Source organism: Doryrhamphus excisus, linkage group LG18 (genome assembly GCF_037039965.1).
Source record: "Doryrhamphus excisus strain RoL-2023G ecotype Guam linkage group LG18, RoL_Dexc_Guam_v1.1, whole genome shotgun sequence".
Taxonomy (NCBI): domain Eukaryota; kingdom Metazoa; phylum Chordata; class Actinopteri; order Syngnathiformes; family Syngnathidae; genus Doryrhamphus; species Doryrhamphus excisus.
The window spans coordinates 3,286,172-3,308,941 of NC_136374.1; the positions used below are offsets into that span (position 1 = coordinate 3,286,172).

The following is a 22,770-nucleotide window of genomic DNA, read 5'->3' on the forward strand; positions in this document are numbered from 1 at the left end:
TTGGCTCAATAGGGGGGTTGGCAACCCTACATGACACGATTGTTTTGGTTCCAATTCAGCGTGGAGCTTCAATTTGACAGCAGTTTTACAGACTCGGGTTGGAACTTATTGGCTAAATAGGGGGTTGGCAACCCTATGTGACACGATTGTTTTGGTTCCAATTCAGCGTGGAGCTTCAATTTGACAGCAGTTTTACAGACTAGGGTTGGAACTTATTGGCTCAATAGGGGGGTTGGCAACCCTACATGACACGATTGTTTTGGTTCCCATTCGGTGTGGAGCTTCAATTTGACAGCAGTTTTACAAACTAGGGTTGGAATGTATTGGCTCAATAGGGGGGTTGGCAACCCTACGTGACACGATTGTTTTGGTTCCAATTCAGAGTGGAGCTTCAATTTGACAACAGTTTTACAGACTAGGGTTGGAACTTATTGGCTCAATAGGGGGGTTGGCAACCCTACGTGACACGATTGTTTTGGTTCCCATTCGGTGTGGAGCTTCAATTTGACAGCAGTTTTACAAACTAGGGTTGGAATGTATTGGCTCAATAGGGGGGTTGGCAACCCTACGTGACACGATTGTTTTGGTTCCAATTCAGCGTGGAGCTTCAATTTGACAGCAGTTTTACAGACTAGGGTTGAATAGGGGGGTTGGCAACCCTACGTGGCACGATTGTTTTGGTTCCAATTCAGCGTGGAGCTTCAATTTGACAGCAGTTTTACAGACTAGGGTTGGAACGTATTGGCTCAATAGGGGGGTTGGCAACCCTATGTGACACGATTGTTTTGGTTCCAATTCGGTGTGGAGCTTCAATTTGACAGCAGTTTTACAGACTAGGGTTGGAACGTATTGGCTCAATAGGGGGGTTGGCAACCCTACGTGACACGATTGTTTTGGTTCCAATTCAGCGTGGCGCTTCAATTTGACAGCAGTTTTACAGACTAGGGTTGAATAGGGGGGTTGGCAACCCGACGTGGCACAATTGTTTTGGTTCCAATTCAGCATGGAGCTTCAATTTGACAGAAGTTTTACAGACTAGGGTTGGAACGTATTGTCTCAATAGGGGGGTTGGCAACCCTACGTGACACGATTGTTTTGGTTCCAATTCAGTGTGGAGCTTCAATTTGACAGCAGTTTTACAGACTAGGGTTGGAACGTATTGGCTCAATGGGGGGTTGGCAACCCTATGAGACACGATTTTTTGGTTCCAATTTAGCGTGGAGCTTCAATTTGACAGCAGTTTTACAGACTAGGTTTGGAACGTATTGGCTCAATAGGGGGGGTTGGCAACCCTACGTGACACGATTGTTTTGGTTCCAATTCAGTGTGGAGCTTCAATTTGACAGCAGTTTTACAGACTAGGGTTGGAACTTATTGGCTCAATAGGGGGGTTGGCAACCCTACATGACACGATTGTTTTGGTTCCCATTCGGTGTGGAGCTTCAATTTGACAGCAGTTTTACAAACTAGGGTTGGAATGTATTGGCTCAATAGGGGGGTTGGCAACCCTACGTGACACGATTGTTTTGGTTCCAATTCAGAGTGGAGCTTCAATTTGACAACAGTTTTACAGACTAGGGTTGGAACTTATTGGCTCAATAGGGGGGTTGGCAACCCTACGTGACACGATTGTTTTGGTTCCAATTCCAATGTGGAGCTGCGACAAGAACGAGCAATGGGGCATCACTTATGTGGACTTGTGTGTCATGAGAGAAATAATTGATTCCTGAGGCCCGTTATAGTCACATCACTATATAGTGCATGGCTAATTACCAGAAATGAAAGGTACAAAATGGGGAAGTCTGTATAGTAATAATATCAGCACAGTTCTCAGTCTCAAAGTAAAATGGCCGATGAGGGGTTTTTATCGTTTATGTTTTTTTTCTTCATTAAATCAGAACCAAAAATCCTGCGGTCCGTTCACAACCCAGTTTGGATTTTTTTGTGTTTATAAAGCTAAGTATTATATTGTCAGTCTGGTACACAAATTGAGGTCAAAGTTGAGGTCAAGGACGCTGTCACACATCCGTCTCCTGATTCTCCCATTGCTCTACCTTCCCATTCTCTTCTTCCTCTTTCCGGTCCTTTTTCTTCACCTTCCGTCTGTTGCAGAAGCCGTTCAGGCCACAAAAGCAGGCACAGGTGAAGGGCATGTCCAAACTATATTGTGCTGAAGTCACCTACACCTTTGTAGACGGACGAGAGAAGACACAAGGAAATATGATGTTAGAATTTGTGAGTATTTATGTACATTTTGCATGTACATGTACTCCCGATCAAAATTTTTGAATGTATCTTCAGGGGGTTCTAAGTAGAGCAGGGGTCTCAAACACGCGGCCCGCGGGCCAAATGTGGCCCGCAGGACACTAGTTTGAGGCCCCCGCTTTGATATGAAAGTTTAATGTTAGTGCGGCCTGCGCAAGTTTGATATGGATGCTGTATGGTATCATGTACCCAGAAAAAATTATTACGTTTGATTAATGTTCATGTTAAAGGTTAAATAACTGTTAATAGTTATCCTCCCTATCCGTGTGGAAGTGGTAAGTTTTTGGCTATTTAAGTTGAAAGGAAATAACTTGAAGGCTACCGTTTAGGTCGCTAGCTCTCTAGTTTGCGAGTTAGCATGTGTCTCAAGACCCTGCAGTTGCGCAATATGTTGTAAATAAAAAGAGTATAAATGTGACTATAGTCGTGTTTTGTCATGTCTACAGGGCTCTAATAATGCTTTGTTCATTTTAATCTGAAAAAAAATAATTTGTCTACCCACCAACTATATGTGGTTTCTTAAGTTTTTATTATTTGCCGTTTTATTATTATTATATTTATTTATTACTGATTGATTGATTTTCTTTATTCTTGATTTGTTTATTTATTTTTCATCTTATTTCGTGTAGAAAAATAAAAAGTAAGATATTTGAGAACAGTGGAATGTTTTATCAGAGCTTTTATTGTAGAAAATTGGAACCAAAGCAAAGTTTTTAAATTTTTTTGTTTTTAATAAATGTGTTGTTTTTTTTTTTTTGGAAAACGTGATGCGGCCCAGTCTCACCCAGACCCTAGCTTTAGTGGCCCCCAGGTAAATTGAGTTTTAGACCCCTGATCTAAACCCTTCTATACTTCATTCACAAGTCCAGTATTTCTTTAAAAAGAAAATATATATCTATATAAAACGTATTTAATTAAATAATAATAAAACGAGTTTAAGGGCGGCACGGCGGTCTAGTGGTTAGCGCGCAGACCTCACAACTAGGAGACCAGGGTTCAATTCCCACCCTCGGCCATCTCTGTGTGGAGTTTGCATGTTCTCCCCGTGCATGCGTGGGTTTTCTCCGGGTACTCCGGTTTCCTCCCACATTCCAAAAACATGCTAGGTTAATTAGCGACTCCAAATTGTCCATAGGTATGAATGTGAGTGTGAATGGTTGTTTGTCTATATGTGCCCTGTGATTGGCTGGCCACCAGTCCAGGGTGTACCCCACCTCTCACCCGAAGACAGCTAGGATAGGCTCCCGTGACCCTCGTGAGGAAAAAGCGGTAGAAAATGAATGAATGAATGAATAAAACCAGTTTAATTATAAAATATTAGCAATATTGAATTTGATCTTTTCCTGTTTAAATTGATCCCGGGTGCGTTCTTTCAGCGCATGCTCAGATATGACGTAACACGCGGATCCAGACGTTTTAAAAATGGCCCATATTTCCAGAATTGCTATTTGAGTGTTTGTGAAAAATACACTCCCACAAACCAGTACTGGTTGGGTAGTACTAGTAGTGGTAGTAGTAATAGTAGTAGCAGTGACACTGGTAACACACAACATTAACACGAGACGTCATCTAGCCACTTAGAGCACAGCCAATAGCTACTTTTCTTACCAAGCATTATGTTCCAAATACATGTGAGTTATTATATCTTTATTGCTCATGATGTCTTCTATATTAGGTAATAGGAGTGTAAAGGTGATTATAGGGTTGTATTTTATGTCTACAGGGCTCTAATAATGATAAAAACAGTATTTAAACTGTGTTGTGTGCTTAACAAAAATATTCACTTTATTAATACTGCAGAAATTTTCCTTTTTGTGATCGGGTGTGCATTTATACAGTGTAAAATCTTCAAGTTATTTTGGTCGGTTTGGTGACTTGCTACGTTTTGGTTCAGCAAATAGGAGAATCCTAACTTTGCATGTTGTCTCTTTTTGTTTTGCTTTCAAAGTCTCACTCACACACACACACACAGCCACGGAGGGTCCTCGGGCTCGCTAAACTCCCAGCGTTAACAGATCTTACGAGTGTGTGAGCAGCCAATCCCTGACAAGAAGACACGAGGTGAAACTGAGAACCTCATTAAATACAAACCTGAGTCAGCAGCACCAGACAGCCTGATGAGGCAGTGAACACAACGTCTGTGAAGGAGTGGAGTGGGTGACAAAAACACACACATGATGTGCGCATTTCGTCATTACATGCATGCATGACGCATTCGGGACTCAAACAAGGGACTCATGATTCTCATATGAAGGCAATTAGCTGAGAGAGCTAAGTTGAGATTGAGTATTCATGTTATGAACTCCTGCTTTGACCCAAATATGGACCATTGTTTTATGTGAAGACTTTCCACTCTGTACCCAATGGCTTTGGACCCTATGTGACAAGCCAGAGTAAATCACATAGGAATAGAAAGCCATAAAACACAGCAGCGAGGCAGGAGTCAACTTTACTTTATAAACAATGTTCCCTTCATGAAGTTCAAGAGTCTGTAGCTCAATCAGCATTTATCACACCCGGCTCGCCTGACAAAGTTCCAAGGCCCTGCAGATGATTTACAATACTGTCCCTCTTATTCCCCCCCCGTGTTGCCTCCAAACATGGACAACTCCCTCAACACCTTTGTCCTTCATCCAAAGCCACATTAGAGTCATGTAGTGATTTTGATCTTAGGGTTTATGGTAATGGTAATGGTAATGGTTTAATTTCATTTGAACATGCATCAGATTACAATTGAGTGCATCCCATAATCAGTTCCCAGTTCCACATGTCCAAAGGGAGTAGGAAGAAGCAAAGCTTATTAAATTCTACCCCTCCATCTGGTACTTTTACAATCAGTAACTGTTACATTTGTTCACTTCCTGCTTTCCTAATATAATTTAAGTTTTTTTTTAGTTTTAATTTTTATTTTTTCAATTTTTTAAAATAAAATAAAAAATAAAATAAAATAAAATAAAATAAAATAAAATAAAATAAAATAAAATAAAATAAAATAAAATAAAATAAAATAAAATAAAATAAAATTTTTAAATTTTATTTAATTTTATTTAATTTTATTTTTGTCACGTACCGAAGTACAAGGTGATATGAGCATCCAATGCCATAATGGGTACCATAGTAAGTGTCAATATAGGGATATATATAGCACATCATGACTGGTTCAAGACTCTTCATCCTTGTATTTAGCAAACATCAACTGCTTGTATTGTTTCTTGAATTGGCTCATTGTTGTGCATTGTTTGATTTCCTTACTCAATCCATTCCATAGTTTGATTCCACATACTGAAATGCTATGGCTAGCATAACGTAGTCCTAGCATAGAAGTGTTTCAAATGTACTTCTTCCCTGAGATCATATTTCTCCTCTCTTGTAGAGAAGTATTGGATGACATTTTTAGCTAATTGGTTATTTTTAGCCTTATGCATTATTTTAGCTGTTTGAAGATGAACTATATCAGCAAGTTGAAGTATTTGTGATTTTAGAAATAAGGAGTTAGTATGTTCTAACTCCTAGTATGTAGTATGTAGTATGTTCTCTGTAGGCGGCATTGTGAATTATTATTATTATTATTTTTCACGGTGCGGCTTGTGAGTTTTGCGGTTCGACCCCAGGATGCGGGTACAGGTAAAAGTATATTTATTAATGCTATGCAGCAGGATGAGGCACTAGCACTAGTCCAACTCAAGCACAGATAATGAACCGACAACAAAGGGAGCGTGCACCTGAACTAAATAGGCAACATGAAATAAGAAAGAGGTGCGGGAGATAATTGAAAGGAACGGAAAACAGAACAGAGCAACAGAGGAAGTGAATACAAAATAAGGGCACAAACGAGGAACAAAGGAAAAGACGAAAACTAAGAAGGCTGTCACGAGGGGGTGAAGCCCGATTGTGACATAATAATAATAATAATATAATAATAATATGAAAATAATAATAATAATAATAATAATTATTATTATTATTATTCTATTATTGTATAATAATTATAATATAATAATAATTATTATTTTTATCACATTATATAATAATAATAATAATTATAATATATAATAATATATAATATAATAATAATATATATAATATAAAATAATAATAATATAATAATAATAATTATATTATATAATAATAATAATTATTATTATTATATTATATAATAATTATTATTATATAATATATTATAATTATTATTATTATATAATGTAATAATAATAATAATAATAATAATATTTATTATTATTATTATTATTATTGCAGGAGTGCAGCGATACGGCAGTTGAAAACAACAGCCTGCAGACTCTCTGTATTATTAATTGCCGGAAAATGGATGAGTCAACATTAACACAGAGAGAGAACTGAAGGAAAGGGGGAGGCAAGGCATCCTACGTGCATCCGCAAATACACACAGAAATGAGAGCCATGGGCAGGCATAAGCTGGCCTTGTGGTATTTCAAGTGTTTATATGATATAGCAATGCTAGTTATTAACTTTCAGGTTGTACGTATATAATCAAATCAAATCAACTTTATTTGTAGAGCACTTGGATGCATCAGATTACAATTAAATGCATCACATAATGAGTTCCCAGTTCCACATGTCCGAAAGGAGTAGGAAGAAGCAAAGCTTATTAAATCCTACCCCTCCATCTGGTACTTTTACAATCAGTAACTCTTACATTTGTTCACTTCCTGCTTTCCATAATACAGTTTAAGGTTTTTTTTCGTTTTTTTTTTAAAATAATGTTAATGCTAATAATGCTGTCTTTTTATTTTCATTGGTTTTATTTTTTTATACTTTTATTGCTTTGCTTCTTGTTTTTAATATTTTAATATCTATTTTACTATTTTATTTCTTAAATGATCTTTTAGTTTTGGATTAAATCCAATTTGTACCTTTATTAATTGTATTTTATTTTTACTTTTTATTTTTTTATAATGTGTTTATAAAATGTGCTATATAAATAAAGTGGATTGGAAGTCCGAGGTTTATCAAAGTATGGTTATAAATCATGGTTTTACTATAATCTAAATACTAACTGTTGGGAGTTTTACCGCAGTTAATTATTAATACTGGTAAATCGTTACATCCCTAGTCGCCAAAATGAAATATATGGCACAAAGAGGTGGTTCACAGACTGGCAAAGGATGTGTAGGAGAACAGGAGACGACGGTGAGATGGAGGTTGGGATGTAGTGTGCGGCGAGTCCGTCTATGTGGCAAAGCGTCTCCCAAAGCAGGGTGAACAAAGACGCTATTGATTTAACAAACAGGAGCATTCTCTCTTATCCACAAGCCAAGGGTTTGTGCTACTCCCTGACCCGACTATAAGCTCTCTCTCTATCTCACTCACAGACCCAGACACACAATGGCGGATCCTCAAACACACACACCGGTACTGACATCCAAGACATCCAACAAAAACATTTTCTGTTTGCCAGCCTGTTTGGTGAAGTGCTCATCAGATAGCAAAAACTGGGAAATCAACCAATGAAAAACTACACAATACACAGGGAAATACCACAAATTATTACGTTTGATTCATGTTCATGTTAAAGGTTAAATAACTGTTAATAGTTATCCTCCCTATCCGTGTGGAAGTGGTAAGTTTTTGGCTATTTAAGTTGAAAGGAAATAACTTGAAGGCTACCGTTTAGGTCGCTAGCTCTCTAGTTTGCGAGTTAGCATGTGTCTCAAGACCCTGCAGTTGCGCAATATGTTGTAAATAAAAAGAGTATAAATGTGACTATAGTCGTGTTTTGTCATGTCTACAGGGCTCTAATAATGCTTTGTTCATTTTAATCTGGAAAAAATAAACTATATGTGCTTTCTTAAGTTTTTATTATTATTATTATATTTATTTATTACTGATTGATTGATTTTCTTTATTCTTGATTTGTTTATTTATTTTTCATCTTATTTTGTGTAGAAAAATAAAAATTAAGATATTTGAGAACAGTGGAATGTTTTATCAGAGCTTTTATTGTAGAAAATCCAAACCAAAGCAAAGTTTATTCATTTTTCTGTTTTTAATAAGCTCTTAGGAAAATAACTGAAACCGAAATCTAACCTGGGCGTACGGTGGTTGTGTGGTTAGCGTGCAGACCTCACAGCTAGGAGACCAGGGTTCAATTCCACCCTCGGCCATCTCTGTGTGGAGTTTGCATGTTCTCCCCGTGCATGCGTGGGTTTTCTCCGGGTACTCCGGTTTCCTCCCACATTCCAAAAACATGCTAGGTTAATTAGCGACTCCAAATTGTCCATAGATATGAATGTGAGTGTGAATGGTTGTTTGTCTATATGTGCCCTGGGATTGGCTAAATACCTGCCTAAATACTGCTGGGATAGGCTCCAGCACCCCCTGCGACCCTTGTAAGGATAAGCGGCAGAAAATGAATGAATGAATGAACAGTACAAAACTCTTCATCTTAGTCACTGAAACACGGGAACCCACTGAGAAGAATATATCTCCATAAAGTTGGCTTTTAGTCGCCCGAGGCAAGCTGCAAAATTAACTTTTGTCTTGTGTTTTTTTTTCCCCCCCAAATGGCCTTTTCACCTTTGCTCCAATGTGGAGTAGGATCAGGACCACAGAAAGCCGGGTACGGTGGTTGGTAGGAGCATTAATAACAACCAGGAGGTTACCCTGAGGGAATAAGGCTTAACAAGGCCCAGCCAGGGAGCAAAGGGATTAGGAGGTTTCAATAGCGCTATACATCTATCTGGCCAAAATGGAGCTCCTTTATAAAGTTATGCAAGTGCTAAACCATAATGATGCTGTAAGATATTAAACTGTGAGAGGCAGACAATGAAAGGGTGGCAGTTGTTGGAGGGTGAGATTTCGTACCTGAAAGAGCAACGAGTGTGGAAGAACAACAGAACTGAAAGGTCAGCTGTCTTCCGCCGAGAGGCGGGGTACACCCTGGACTGGTGGCCAGCCAATCACAGGGCACATATAGACAAACAACCATTCACACTCACATTCATACCTATGGACAATTTGGAGTCGCTAATTAACCTAGCATGTTTTTGGAATGTGGGAGGAAACCGGAGTACCCGGAGAAAACCCACGCATGCACGGGGAGAACATGCAAACTCCACACAGAGATGGCCGAGAGTGGAATTGAACCCTGGTCTCCTAGCTGTGAGGTCTGCGCGCTAACCACTCGTCCGCCATGCAGCCCGGTACATTATTTTCTAACAAAATAATAGAAATACCACAGTTTTTTTTTGTTCATCGACCTGTCCCACTTTGTTTGGAGGTCCTTGAACGCACCCTAGCCTGTTAAATTTCTCCCACGCTGCCCAGTATTTTCCCTGTTTTTCTTTCATCTCATATTCATTAATTCATTCATTCATTCATTTTCTACCGCTTTTCCTCACGAGGGTCGCGGGGGGTGCTGGAGCCTATCCCAGCTGTCTTTTGGGCAAGAGGCGGGGTACACCCTGGACTGGTGGCCAGCCAATCAAAGGGCACATATAGACAAACAACCATTCACACTCACATTCATACCTATGGACAATTTGGAGTCGCTAATTAACCTAGCATGTTTTTGGAATGTGGGAGGAAACCGGAGTACCGAGGGTGGAATTGAACCCTGGTCTCCCAGCTGTTCTGCGCTAACCACTAACAGCCCGGTACATTATTTTGCAACAAAATAATTATGTAAAAATAATTATATAATAAATAATAAATTAGATATAATTAATTATAATAATTATATAATAAATACTTTTTTATATGATAAAAATTATAAATAAATAATAAAAAATCCTGCTTTTTTTTGTTTTGTTCATCGACCCGTCCCACCTTGTTTGGCGGTCCTTGAACGCACCCTAGCCTGTTAAATTTCTCCCACGCTGCACAGTATTTTATTTTCCCTGTTTTTCTTTCATCTCATATTCTTTTCCCAAATGCTGATACCACGTGGGAATACATAAAAGCGATTTGATGAATATTTGTTGGTACACAACCTCAAGTTCATTCATGCTAGCAGACTGCCTGTTAGCACACATCAAACAGCAACTTTATGATCTTCTGTCTGAAAAACAGGTACTGGTGGTTCCTGGCTCTGTAATAATTTGATAGTAATAGTGATAATTTCTAGTAATTATCTAGTTTATATATAATAATTATATTATATTATATTATATTATATTATATTATATTATATTATATTATATTATATTATATTATATTATATTATATTATATTATATTATATTATATTATATTATATTATATTATATTATATTATATTATATTATATTATATTATATTATATTTTAATAATTATTATTATGTTGGTGTAGGCAGGGTTGCTAGCATACACACAGAATGCAGAAGAGTGTAACGTAATAGAAATTATTACTAGATAATAATAATAATAATAAGTATTATTTTTTAATAACAATAATAATAATTATTATTATTACCATTATTAAATAATTATTATATTATATATTATATAATAATAATAACAACTAATAATGTAATAATAATAATAACAATAGAAATTATTACTAGATAATAATAATTATTATTATATTATTAAATAAGTATTATATTATATATAATAATAATAATAATAATAATAATTATTATTATTATTATTAATAATAATAATATTATATTATTATTAATATAATATTATTAATATTATTATTATTGTGTATGCTAGCAGCATACACACAGAATGCAGAAGAGTGTAACATAATAGAAATTATTACCAGATAATAATAATAATAATAATAATTATTATAATTATTATATAATAATAATAATAATTATTATTATTATTATATTATATATATTATATAATATTATATAATAATATATTTATATTATATAATATATATAATATATATAATATTATATAATATATATTATATAATTATTATAATATACATTATATAATATTATATTATTATATAATAATAATAAAATAATAATAATAATAATAATAATAATTATTATTATTATTATCTGGTAATAATTTCTATTATGTTACACTCTTCTGCATTCTGTGTGTATGCTAGCAGCCCTGCCTACACCGACCGAGACTGTATGACTGGTCTCATTCCATTCATGACATTGTTCTACGAAACAAACATGTAAAGGTCCTGAAAGCAATGCAGTGAAACCTCTTCTTGCCTATTTGGAGGTGAGAGATGATTATTATCATCCCAGGCCTACTTCCCATGTGAGACATTTTTTTGTCAGGTTTTAATCTTGCCAGATCTTGTGACACCCCTAAACTGAATGCAAACATTATTATTATTATTATTCAATGCCAGCCATTTTTCAATGCAAGTGAACGCCTTGCTGAGTAAACCAGCGTAGATCAGCTACCAGAATGCCCAACATAGGCTAGCATACGTTGTGTTTTCGTACTGGTATGCTGGTCTGGAGGACCTATGGTCCTGGTCTATGCTGGTTTATTCGGCAGGGCTATTTCAATTGAAAAGGTGCATGCTTACGAACGCTTATGAAATGCTCTCCTGTCACCTGGCAGACATTTTCTTGGCTTAAAACTGCACCAAATGTACTCTCCTCTATGGTGGAGTTGCATCATCACCTCTTTGTGCCTCTCTTACAAAAAAACGTAAAAGACGTTTTGAAAAAAAAAGGTGTAAATACATCTTTGGTAGGGTTGGGCAATCATTTTTATCTATCCTGGATAGATTCTCATACAACTATCTTCGGAGGGTAACATTCCCAATTGTTCAGATGAGCTGACGAACATGAAGAAAATGTCAACGGCTCCCTGAAACCAGAGATTCTGCCCTTTCCAAACTCTGAAACTGAGGGTGGAGTTTAGTCATTTCATCTTGTTTAGACATCTGGTCTGGCTCTAGTGGTTATGATGCTCCTCAAAGGCATACATGATGGCAGGTAAATACCATTGTTGGGGGGGGGGGCTTTGAGTCATTATAATGATGAGGAGGAGAAGGAGTAGGACGAGGAGGGCTCATGTCTAATCAGGGAACACTCCTCAGAACTCTTGTGTGAATACACATTCATCAAAAACCAAAGAAACACAGCAACACACACACAGGAGTAGCCGTTCCTCATTAAAGCTTCCACATACAGCTCCACCTCTGGGGATTGATGTAATAGAGATGTAGTACAGGAGGAGAGGATGGTGCATGGGGAGGATGGAGGGGGGGTGGGGGGTAGGCAGGAGAGAAAGAAGCGGTGCAAAAAGGAAAACTGTGCTTTTTAAATAGAAGTTTGCCCATCATGCTCAAGAAGACTCATGTCTCTCTTTGTTCTAAAGATATAAACCTCATATTACAAAGATACAACAATATGTTTTATATTTGGTCAATATTTCAGTATTGAACAAAGCAAAATTTGTTCTCAATCAGAAATCACTCCACACTCTTTATTGCTCTCTGGTTCTACCATATCTTACTTATTGTGTGGAAATATAGGCTAATAACTATAAAAGCAATCTTCACTCGCTAAATGTACTGCAAAAAAGGCCAGTAAGGATAATTCAGAGAACATACTAACTCCTTATTTCTAAAATCACAAATACTTCAACTTGCTGATATAGTTCATCTTCAAACAGCTAAAATAATGCATAAGGCTAAAAATAACCAATTAGCTAAAAATGTCATCCAATACTTCTCTACAAGAGAGGAGAAATATGATCTCAGGGAAGAAGTACATTTGAAACACTTCTATGCTAGGACTACGTTATGCTAGCCATAGCATTTCAGTATGTGGAATCAAACTATGGAATGGATTGAGTAAGGAAATCAAACAATGCACAACGATGAGCCAATTCAAGAAACAATACAAGCAGTTGATGTTTGCTAAATACAAGGATGAAGAGTCTTGAACCAGTCATGATGTGCTAAAAAAATAAAAATAAAAATAAAAATAAAAATAAAAATAAAAATAAAAATAAAAATAAAAATAAAAATAAAAATAAAAATAAAAATAAAAATAAAAATAAAAATAAAAATAAAAATAAAAATAAGAAAGCAGGAAGTGAACAAATGTAACAGTTACTGATTGTAAAAGTACCAGATGGAGGGGTAGGATTTAATAAGCTTTGCTTCTTCCTACTCCTTTTGGACATGTGGAACTGGAAACTGATTATGGGATGCATTCAATTGTAATCTGATGCATGTTCAACTGGCTGCACGGCGGAAGAGTGGTTAGCGTGCAGACCTCACAGCTAGAAGACCATGGTTCAATTCCACCCTCGGCCATCTCTGTGTGGAGTTTGCATGTTCTCCCCGTGCATGCGTGGGTTTTCTCCGAGTACTCCGGTTTCCTCCCACATTCCAAAAACATGCTAGGTTAATTAGCGACTCCAAATTGTCCATAGGTATGAATGTGAGTGTGAATGGTTGTTTGTCTATATGTGCCCTGTGATTGGCTGGGGTGTACCCCACCTCTCGGGATAGGCTCTAGCAACCCCCACGACCCTCTTAATGATAAGTGGTAGAAATTGAATGAATGAATGCATTAGGCACAATTCTATATGTAAATCGTTTAAATAAAGTTACAGAAATTGGTGGCAAAGCAGAAAAACGCTACTTGACATACGTAACCTAAGAGAAAACTACTGGACCCTCGGCCACAAACACACACACACACACAGTTTTTTCACATTTTGAATCCAAGAGCCAGCTAATAGTCACATGATCTACTTCTACTACTGTATATAATACACAGATACACAACACACACAAATAAAGTATTATTAATGCAGAAGCCAAGAGTGTGTTTAAATAAATCATTTGCATGATGCATTACTGGAAAAATATCGATAAAGACACCCACTCACCTCAAGACGAGAGCATGGCGAGCTGCAGGATGGTGGCGTTTGAAATAACCGGCTGCCCCCCCCCCCGTCCTCACAGACACAAGCACACACACCAGCGATTCGTGCTTGTGTGACAGGACAATGAGACCGGACTGGAGGGAGGTAAGTAGCTGGAGGAGGAGAGGAGGGGGGAGGAGTGTGTGGTTGGGCGGGAAGGTAGGGATGAGAAAGAGTAATGAAACATTAGTCCGAGGAAAAAAAAGGAGAAGTCATCCCTTTGTGTAAATAAGAAATCAGGAAGGGGCAAACACCTTTTCACACCACTGTATATACGTATATATACGTTGTTTTGGTGATGTCATTTCATGTTTTCATGGACTATTTTGGCACTGCTGGGCTATAACTGCTAACACCAGTCACTTGTATACCATCCAGCTTGGTAATGGTAATGGTAATGGTAATGGTTTTATTTCATTTGAACATGCATCAGATTACAATTGAATGCATCACATAATCAGTTCCCAGTTCCACATGTCCAAAAGGAGTAGGAAGAAGCAAAGCTTATTAAATCCTACCCCTCCATCTGGTACTTTTACAATCAGTAACTGTTACATTTGTTCACTTCCTGCTTTCCTATTTTAATTTTAATTTTAATTTTAATTTTAATTTTAATTTTAATTTTAATTTTAATTTTAATTTTAATTTTAATTTTAATTTTAATTTTAATTTTAATTTTAATTTTAATTTTAATTTTAATTTTAATTTTTACATTTTAATTCTTAAATTAAAATTTAAAAATTTAAATACTTCAACTTGCTGATATAGTTCATCTTCAAACAGCTAAAATAATGCATAAGGCTAAAAATAACCAATTAGCTAAAAATGTCATCCAATACTTCTCTACAAGAGAGGAGAAATATGATCTCAGGGAAGAAGTACATTTGAAACACTTCTATGCTAGGACTACGTTATGCTAGCCATAGCATTTCAGTATGTGGAAATTGAAATTTGTGAAAATTAAAATTTGTTTTAAAATTAAAATTTGTTTTAATTTTAATTTTAATTTTAATTTTAATTTTAATTTTAATTTTAATTTTAATTTTAATTTTAATTTTAATTTTAATTTTAATTTTAATTTTAATTTTAATTTTAATTTAAGAATTAAAATGTAAAAAATGTGATTAATTTTAATTTTAATTTTAATTTTAATTTTAATTTTAATTTTAATTTTAATTTTAATTTTAATTTTAATTTTAATTTTAATTTTAATTTTAATTTTAATTTTAATTTTAATTTTTACATTTTAATTCTTAATTAAATTTTTAATTTTAATTTTAATTTTAATTTTAATTTTAATTTTAATTTTAATTTTAATTTTAATTTTAATTTTAATTTTAATTTTAATTTTAATTTTAATTTTAATTTTAATTTTAATTTTAATTTTAATTTTAATTTTAAAAGGAGTAGGAAGAAGCAAAGCTTATTAAATCCTACCCCTCCATCTGGTACTTTTACAATCAGTAACTGTTACATTTGTTCACTTCCTGCTTTCCTAATATATTTTAATTTTAATTTTAATTTTAATTTTAATTTTAATTTTAATTTTAATTTTAATTTTAATTTTAATTTTAATTTTAATTTTAATTTTAATTTTAATTTTAATTTTAATTTTAATTTTAATTTTAATTTTAATTTTAATTTTAATTTTAATTTTAATTTTAATTTCACAACAACACAAATTTAAATTTTCACAAATTTCAATTTCCACATCCTGAAATGCTGTGGCTAGCATAACGTAGTCCTAGCATAGAAGTGTTTCAAATGTACTTCTTCCCTGAGATCATATTTCTCCTCTCTTGTAGAGAAGTATTGGATGACATTTTTAGCTAATTGGTTATTTTTAGCCTTATGCATTATTTTAGCTGTTTGAAGATGAACTATATCAGCAAGTTGAAGTATTTGTGATTTTAGAAATAAGGAGTTAGTATGTTCTCTGTAGGCGGCATTATGAATTATCCTTACTGACCTTTTTTGCAGTACATTTAGCGAGTGAAGATTGCTTTTATAGTTATTAGCCCATATTTCCACACAATAAGTAAGATATGGTAGATTTCTGATTTCTGATTGAGAACAAATTTTGCTTTGTTCAATACTGAAATATATCTTGCCACCTTATGTTGTATATTTGTAATATGAGTTTTATATCTGTTCTTCAAAGGTGTTAATTACCAACGCTTCTGTTTGTGGCCCCGTCACTACAAAGAAGGAGGAAGACGTGGAAGGCAGCCATTAAGCAGGTACGCTCCCGGAGATCATTGTCGTGTTGAAGGATACAAGGACGGATTTAACAGCAAACCGGGTAAACAGCATCAATATGTGAAATCCCTAACGGGACACAAATGCATCATTTCCAATGTTGACATTGACATGATGACTTCAGGAACCAGGGGAGAATTCAAGGCACCTGGAGCACCAACAACGACGTCATGTCGACGACAAGGACATTAAAGACACACGTCACAAAGACTTTTTAAAAAAGCCCAGCTCATTTTGCGGGATCGAAAAGGTATCCAACTGTAACGCAAATGCATCGAACCGTGAATTTTTCATTGCACCCCTAGTAATTGTAAAACTGTGAAACCGTCAAACTGTTATATTTTAGCCCGAGGTTATCATACCATCAGAATGTCATCCACGGTCTGTGCTTTTTGACAGTAAAGACAATTTTTTAAAAAACAATTTTTTTCTATACTAGCTAAGATATGAAAAAAGTATTCCCACAGAACCTTCCAGTTCCAGGTGTGTCTGTGTGACAAGCAGTCAGTCACTTTTTTTTTTTTTTTACCCCTCCATCAATCAATCTCCACATCCAATTATTTGCTTCTCACAGAAAGACAGATGGGGACAGGGGGGAACATGAATGAGGTTCAGATAGACCAGTGGTCTCAAACATACGGCGCACGGGCCAAACGTGGCCGGCAGGATACGAGTTTGAGGCCCCCGCCTTGATATGAAAGTTTAATGTTAGTGCGGCTCGCGCAAGTTTGATATGGATGCTGTATGGTATCATGTACCCAGAAAAAATTATTACGTTTGATTCATGTTCATGTTAAAGGTTAAATAACTGTTAATAGTTATCCTCCCTATCCGTGTGGAAGTGGTAAGTTTTATCAGAGCTTTTCTTGTAGAAAATCGGAACCAAAGCAAAGTTATTCATTTTTCTGTTTTTAATAAATGCGTTTTTTTTTGGCCCAGTCTCACCCAGACCCTAGCTCCAGTGGCCCCCAGGTAAATTGAGTTTGAGACCCCTGCTGTATGGTATCATGTACCCAGAAAAAAATATTACGTTTGATTAATGTTCATGTCAAAGGTTAAATAACTGTTAAGTTATCCTCCCTATATGTGTGGAAGTGGTATGTTTTTGGCTATTTAAGTTGAAAGGAAACAACTTGAAGGCTACCGTTGAGGGTGCTAGCTCTCTGGTTTGCGAGTTAGCATGTGTCTCAAGACCCTGCAGTTGCGCAATATGTTGTAAATAAAAAGAGTATAAATGTGACTATAGTCGTGTTTTGTCATGTCTACAGGGCTCTAATAATGCTTTGTTCATTTTAATCTGAAAAAAATCATTTGTCTACCCGCCAAGTTTTTATTATTTGCCGTTTTATTATTATTATTATATTTATTTATTTATTACTGATTGATTGATTTTCTTTATTCTTGATTTGTTTATTTATTTTTCATCTTATTTTGTGTAGAAAAATAAAATAATAAGATATTTGAGAACAGTGGAATGTTTTATCAGAGCTTTTCTTGTAGAAAATCGAAACCAAAGCGTTTTTTTTGGAAAACCTGATGCGGCCCAGTCTCGCCCACCCAGACCCTAGCTCCAGTGGCCCTCAAGTAAATTGAGTTTGAGACCCTTGAGTTAGACAGTCAGTGAGGGAAAGACAGCCTCTTTGAGGGTGGGCGCTGGGGGGGATTCATTAGAAAGAAGAAGTAAAAAGAAAAGAAGATTTTCTTTGCTTGAGTCGAGAAGAGTTTTAAAATGAGTCCCAAAAAGAGCCTGTGGACAAACAGCTCTTGAACATGAAGGAGCACCAAAAGAAAAAAAAGCTCAGAAGTTGTTAGAGCAAGTATTGGCATCAGCATGTTTTTGTTTTTATGTGTGTGTATGTGTGTTTATGTGTATGTGTGTTTATGTGTGTGTGTGTGTTTCCATACCCTCCTCAGGCAAGTTGACCGTCCTGCCTTCTGAATCCTTTTAGTCTACTTTATGCCATCTAATTCTTCTTCATCTTCTCCCTCTCTAACGTTCCGTCTGGTATATTCCATCAAAGACGAGTCGGCATCATAGAGTTTGGAGTCATCACAGAGCACAAAACTCACTGAAGCGTTCAATGGATTCTCTTTTCGGATTCGTTCACAATGCTCCCGTTCTTGTACTCTTCGCTTCTGTGTGAACATGTTTGCTCGGTTCTGCGTCGTATTGCCGACACACTACGTGCAGAGGAGGAGGACCGGGAAGAGTGGAGGAAAAAAAAAGAGATGCTCTGCATAAATGTAGGTAGATGGAACAGCAGGTGGGAAACGATGAGAAGAGGCAGGTGGATGGATAGTGACACATCATGGAGGCGTCTGCGTGCGAGTGTGTGTCAGAGGACGGGGGCTGCCCTTCTACCACACAACGCCGACGTAGACGAGGACAACGGCGGACAGATTGATAGATGACGATATACAGTACACGGACGTAACGAGGGAGTGATTCATCAGGCATGAATTCTTTATCATTCATGAATGTTGCCACCCCACGGATGGCAAACCCACTCATGGAAAACAGAATAAGAAACGGATGGGGGTGGAAAAAGGGGGTGTACGTGTGTGTCCATGAATGTGTCTTTTTTTCTTTAATTGCTTTGGTAAAGTCAAGTCAGTTTTATTTACATGGTACCACTTCCAAGCAGGTTATGAAATCCACTTTACACTGAGCAGGTTTTGAATCTTGAATACTCCACGTCTTGAATACGCTTCATAAATTCAAGAAATATATTGGTACGTTCCTACCCTCACGTATACTCATGAGATTTGGGTAGTGACCAAAAGGAGAAGATAGAAATGAGTTTTCTGCGCAGGGTGGCCCTCCATCACCCTTGCAAGGGTGTAGAGCAGGTCCGGTGATCCGCAACCAGGAAGAAAACCACATTGACCAACAGTGGTACCCTCCTCTCCAGCACCCTGAAATAAGACTTTCCCAGGGAGGCCGAAGAGTGTGTGATCTATGTTCAAACATGGTCTATGTTCAACAAGAGGCGTGGCGTCCCGCCGTGTAAGAGGCGACACCGGAACAGGAGGTGTGGTGTCCCGGAACAGGAGGAAGAGGTGACACCGGAACAGGAGGAAGAGGCGACGCCGGAACAAGAGGCGTGGCGTCCCGCCGTGGAAGAGGCGACAACGGAACAGGAGGTGTGGCGTCCCGCCGTGGAAGAGGCGATGCCGAGAAAGGAGGCGTGGTGTCCTGCCGTGGAAGAGGCAACGCCGGAACAGGAGGCATCCCGCCATGGAAGAGGCAGCGTCGAAACATGAGGCGTGGCGTCCCGCCGTCGAAGAGGAGACGCCGGAGCCTCCCGCCGTGGAAGAGGCGACACCGGAACAGGAGGCGTGGCGTCCCGCCGTGGAAGAGGCGACGCCGCAACAGGAGGCATCCCGTCATGGAAGAGGCGACGCCGAAACAGGAGGCGTGGCGTCCCACCATGGAAAAGGCGACACCGGAACAGGCGGAAGAGGCGATGCCGGAACAAGAGGCGTGGCGTCCCGCCGTGGAAGAGGCGACGCCGAAACAGGAGGCGTGGCGTCCCGCCGTGGAAGAGGTGACGCCGAAACAGGAGGCGTGGCGTCCCGCCGTGGAAGAGGCGACACCGGGACAGGAGGCGTGGCGTGAAAGAGGCGACGCCGGAACAGGAGGTGTGGCGTCCCGCCGTGGAATAGGCGACACCGGAACAGGAGGAAGAGGCGACGCCGGAACAAGAGGCGTGGCGTCCCGCCGTGGAAGAGGCGACGCCGCAACAGGAGGCGTCCCGCCATGGAAGAGGCGACGCCGAAACAGGAGGCGTGGCGTCCCGCCATGGAAAAGGCGACACCGGAACAGGCGGATAAGGCGACGCCGGAACAAGAGGCGTGGCGTCCCGCCGTGGAAGAGGCGACGCCGAAACAGGAGGCGTGGCGTCCCGCCATGGAAGAGGTGACGCCGAAACAGGAGGCGTGGCGTCCCGCCGTGGAAGAGGCGACGCCGGGACAGGAGGCGTGGCGTGGAAGAGGCGACGCCGGAACAGGAGGTGTGGCGTCCCGCCGTGGAATAGGCGACACCGGAACAGGAGGAAGAGGCGATGCCGGAACAAGAGGCGTGGCGTCCCGCCGTGGAAGAGGCGATGCCGGAACAGGAGGCGTGGCGTCCCGCCATGGAAGAGGCGACGCCGGAACAGTAGGCGTGGTGGAAGAGGCGACACTGGAACAGGAGGCGTGGCGTCCCGCAGTGGAAGAGGCGACGCCAGAACAGGAGGTGTGGCGTCCCGCCGTGGAAGAGGCGACTCCGGAACAGGAGGTGTGGCGTCTCGCTGTGGAAGAGACGACACCAAAACAGGAGTCGTGGTGTCACGTCTTCCACGGCGGAACAGGAGGCGTCCCGCCATGGAAGGGGCGACGCCGAAACAAGAGGTGTGGCGTCCCGCCATGGAAGAGGCGACGCCGAAACAGGAGGCGTGGCGTCCCGCCGTGTAAGAGGCGACACCGGAACAGGAGGAAGAGGCGACGCCGGAACAAGAGGTGTGGCGTCCCGCCGTGGAAGAGGCAACGCCGAAACAGGAGACGTGGCGTCCCGCAGTGGAAGAGGAGACGCTGAAACATGAGGGGTGGCGTCCCGCCGTGGAAGAGGCGACACCGGAACAGGAGGAAGAGGCAACACTGGAACAAGAGGTGTGGCGTCCCGCCGTGGAAGAGGTGACGCCGAAACAGGAGGCGTGGCGTCCCGCCGTGGAAGTGGCGACGCCAGGACAGGAGGCACGCTGTGGAAGAGGCGACACCGGAACAAGAGGCATGGCGTCCTGCCGTGGAAGAGGCGACGCCAGTACAGGAGGCGTGGCGTCCTGCCGTGGAAGAGGCAACGCCGGGACAGGAGGCGCGCCGTGGAAGAGGCGATGCCGGAACAGGAGGTGTGGCGTCCCGCCGTGGAATAGGCGACACCGGAACAGGAGGAAGAGGCGACGCCGGAACAAGAGGCGTGGCGTCCCGCCGTGGAAGAGGCGACGCCGCAACAGGAGGCGTCCCGCCATGGAAGAGGCGACGCCGAAACAGGAGGCGTGGCGTCCCGCCATGGAAAAGGCGACACCGGAACAGGCGGAAGAGGCGACGCCGGAACAAGAGGCGTGGCGTCCCGCCGTGGAAGAGGCGACGCCGAAACAGGAGGCGTGGCGTCCCGCCATGGAAGAGGTGATGCCGAAACAGGAGGCGTGGCGTCCCGCCGTGGAAGAGGCGACGCCGGGACAGGAGGCGTGGCGTGAAAGAGGCGACGCCGGAACAGGAGGTGTGGCGTCCCGCCGTGGAATAGGCGACACCGGAACAGGAGGAAGAGGCGATGCCGGAACAAGAGGCGTGGCGTCCCGCCGTGGAAGAGGCGACGCCGGAACAGGAGGCGTGGCGTCCCGCCATGGAAGAGGCGACGCCGGAACAGTAGGCGTGGTGGAAGAGGCGACACTGGAACAGGAGGCGTGGCGTCCCGCAGTGGAAGAGGCGACACCAGAACAGGAGGTGTGGCGTCCCGCCGTGGAAGAGGCGACTCCGGAACAGGAGGTGTGGCGTCTCGCTGTGGAAGAGGCGACACCAAAACAGGAGTCGTGGTGTCGCGTCTTCCACGGCGGAACAGGAGGCGTCCCGCCATGGAAGGGGCGACGCCGAAACAAGAGGTGTGGCGTCCCGCCATGGAAGAGGCGACGCCGAAACAGGAGGCGTGGCGTCCCGCCGTGTAAGAGGCGACACCGGAACAGGAGGAAGAGGCGACGCCGGAACAAGAGGTGTGGCGTCCCGCCGTGGAAGAGGCAACGCCGAAACAGGAGGCGTGGCGTCCCGCAGTGGAAGAGGAGACGCTGAAACATGAGGGGTGGCGTCCCGCCGTGGAAGAGGCGACACCGGAACAGGAGGAAGAGGCAACACTGGAACAAGAGGTGTGGCATCCCGCCGTGGAAGAGGTGACGCCGAAACAGGAGGCGTGGCGTCCCGCCGTGGAAGTGGCGACGCCAGGACAGGAGGCACGCTGTGGAAGAGGCGACACCGGAACAAGAGGCATGGCGTCCTGCCGTGGAAGAGGCGACGCCGGTACAGGAGGCGTGGCGTCCTGCCGTGGAAGAGGCAACGCCGGGACAGGAGGCGCGCCGTGGAAGAGGCGATGCCGGAACAGGAGGTGTGGCGTCCCGCCGTGGAATAGGCGACACCGGAACAGGAGGAAGAGGCGACGCCGGAACAAGAGGCGTGGCGTCCCGCCGTGGAAGAGGCGACGCCGCAAAAGGAGGCGTCCCGCCATGGAAGAGGCGACGCCGAAACAGGAGGCGTGGCGTCCCGCCATGGAAAAGGCGACACCGGAACAGGCGGAAGAGGCGACGCCGGAACAAGAGGCGTGGCGTCCCGCCGTGGAAGAGGCGACGCCGAAACAGGAGGCGTGGCGTCCCGCCATGGAAGAGG

General features: G+C 40.8%; 1 protein-coding gene across 3 annotated transcripts in view; it reads right to left on the minus strand.

The window, feature by feature from the left end:
* The window catches only part of blacat1 (BLACAT1 overlapping LEMD1 locus), a 35,673-nt gene extending 17,004 nt beyond the window's left edge, over positions 1 to 18,669 (minus strand). The window contains exons 1-3 of one of the 3 annotated variants that reach the window (XM_078798564.1): positions 18,268 to 18,669; positions 14,068 to 14,216; positions 2,055 to 2,186 (exon numbers count right to left, since the gene is read on the minus strand). In XM_078798564.1, the coding sequence (XP_078654690.1) occupies positions 2,055 to 2,153 (99 nt within the window). In that variant the 5' untranslated portion in view covers positions 2,154 to 2,186; positions 14,068 to 14,216; positions 18,268 to 18,669. Of the gene's footprint in view, positions 1 to 1,098; positions 2,187 to 14,067; positions 14,217 to 18,267 lie in introns of those variants that run through there. The other 2 variants (XM_078798562.1, XM_078798563.1) reach the window with 2 other exon arrangements.
* Between the last annotated feature and the right edge of the window lie 4,101 nt (positions 18,670 to 22,770).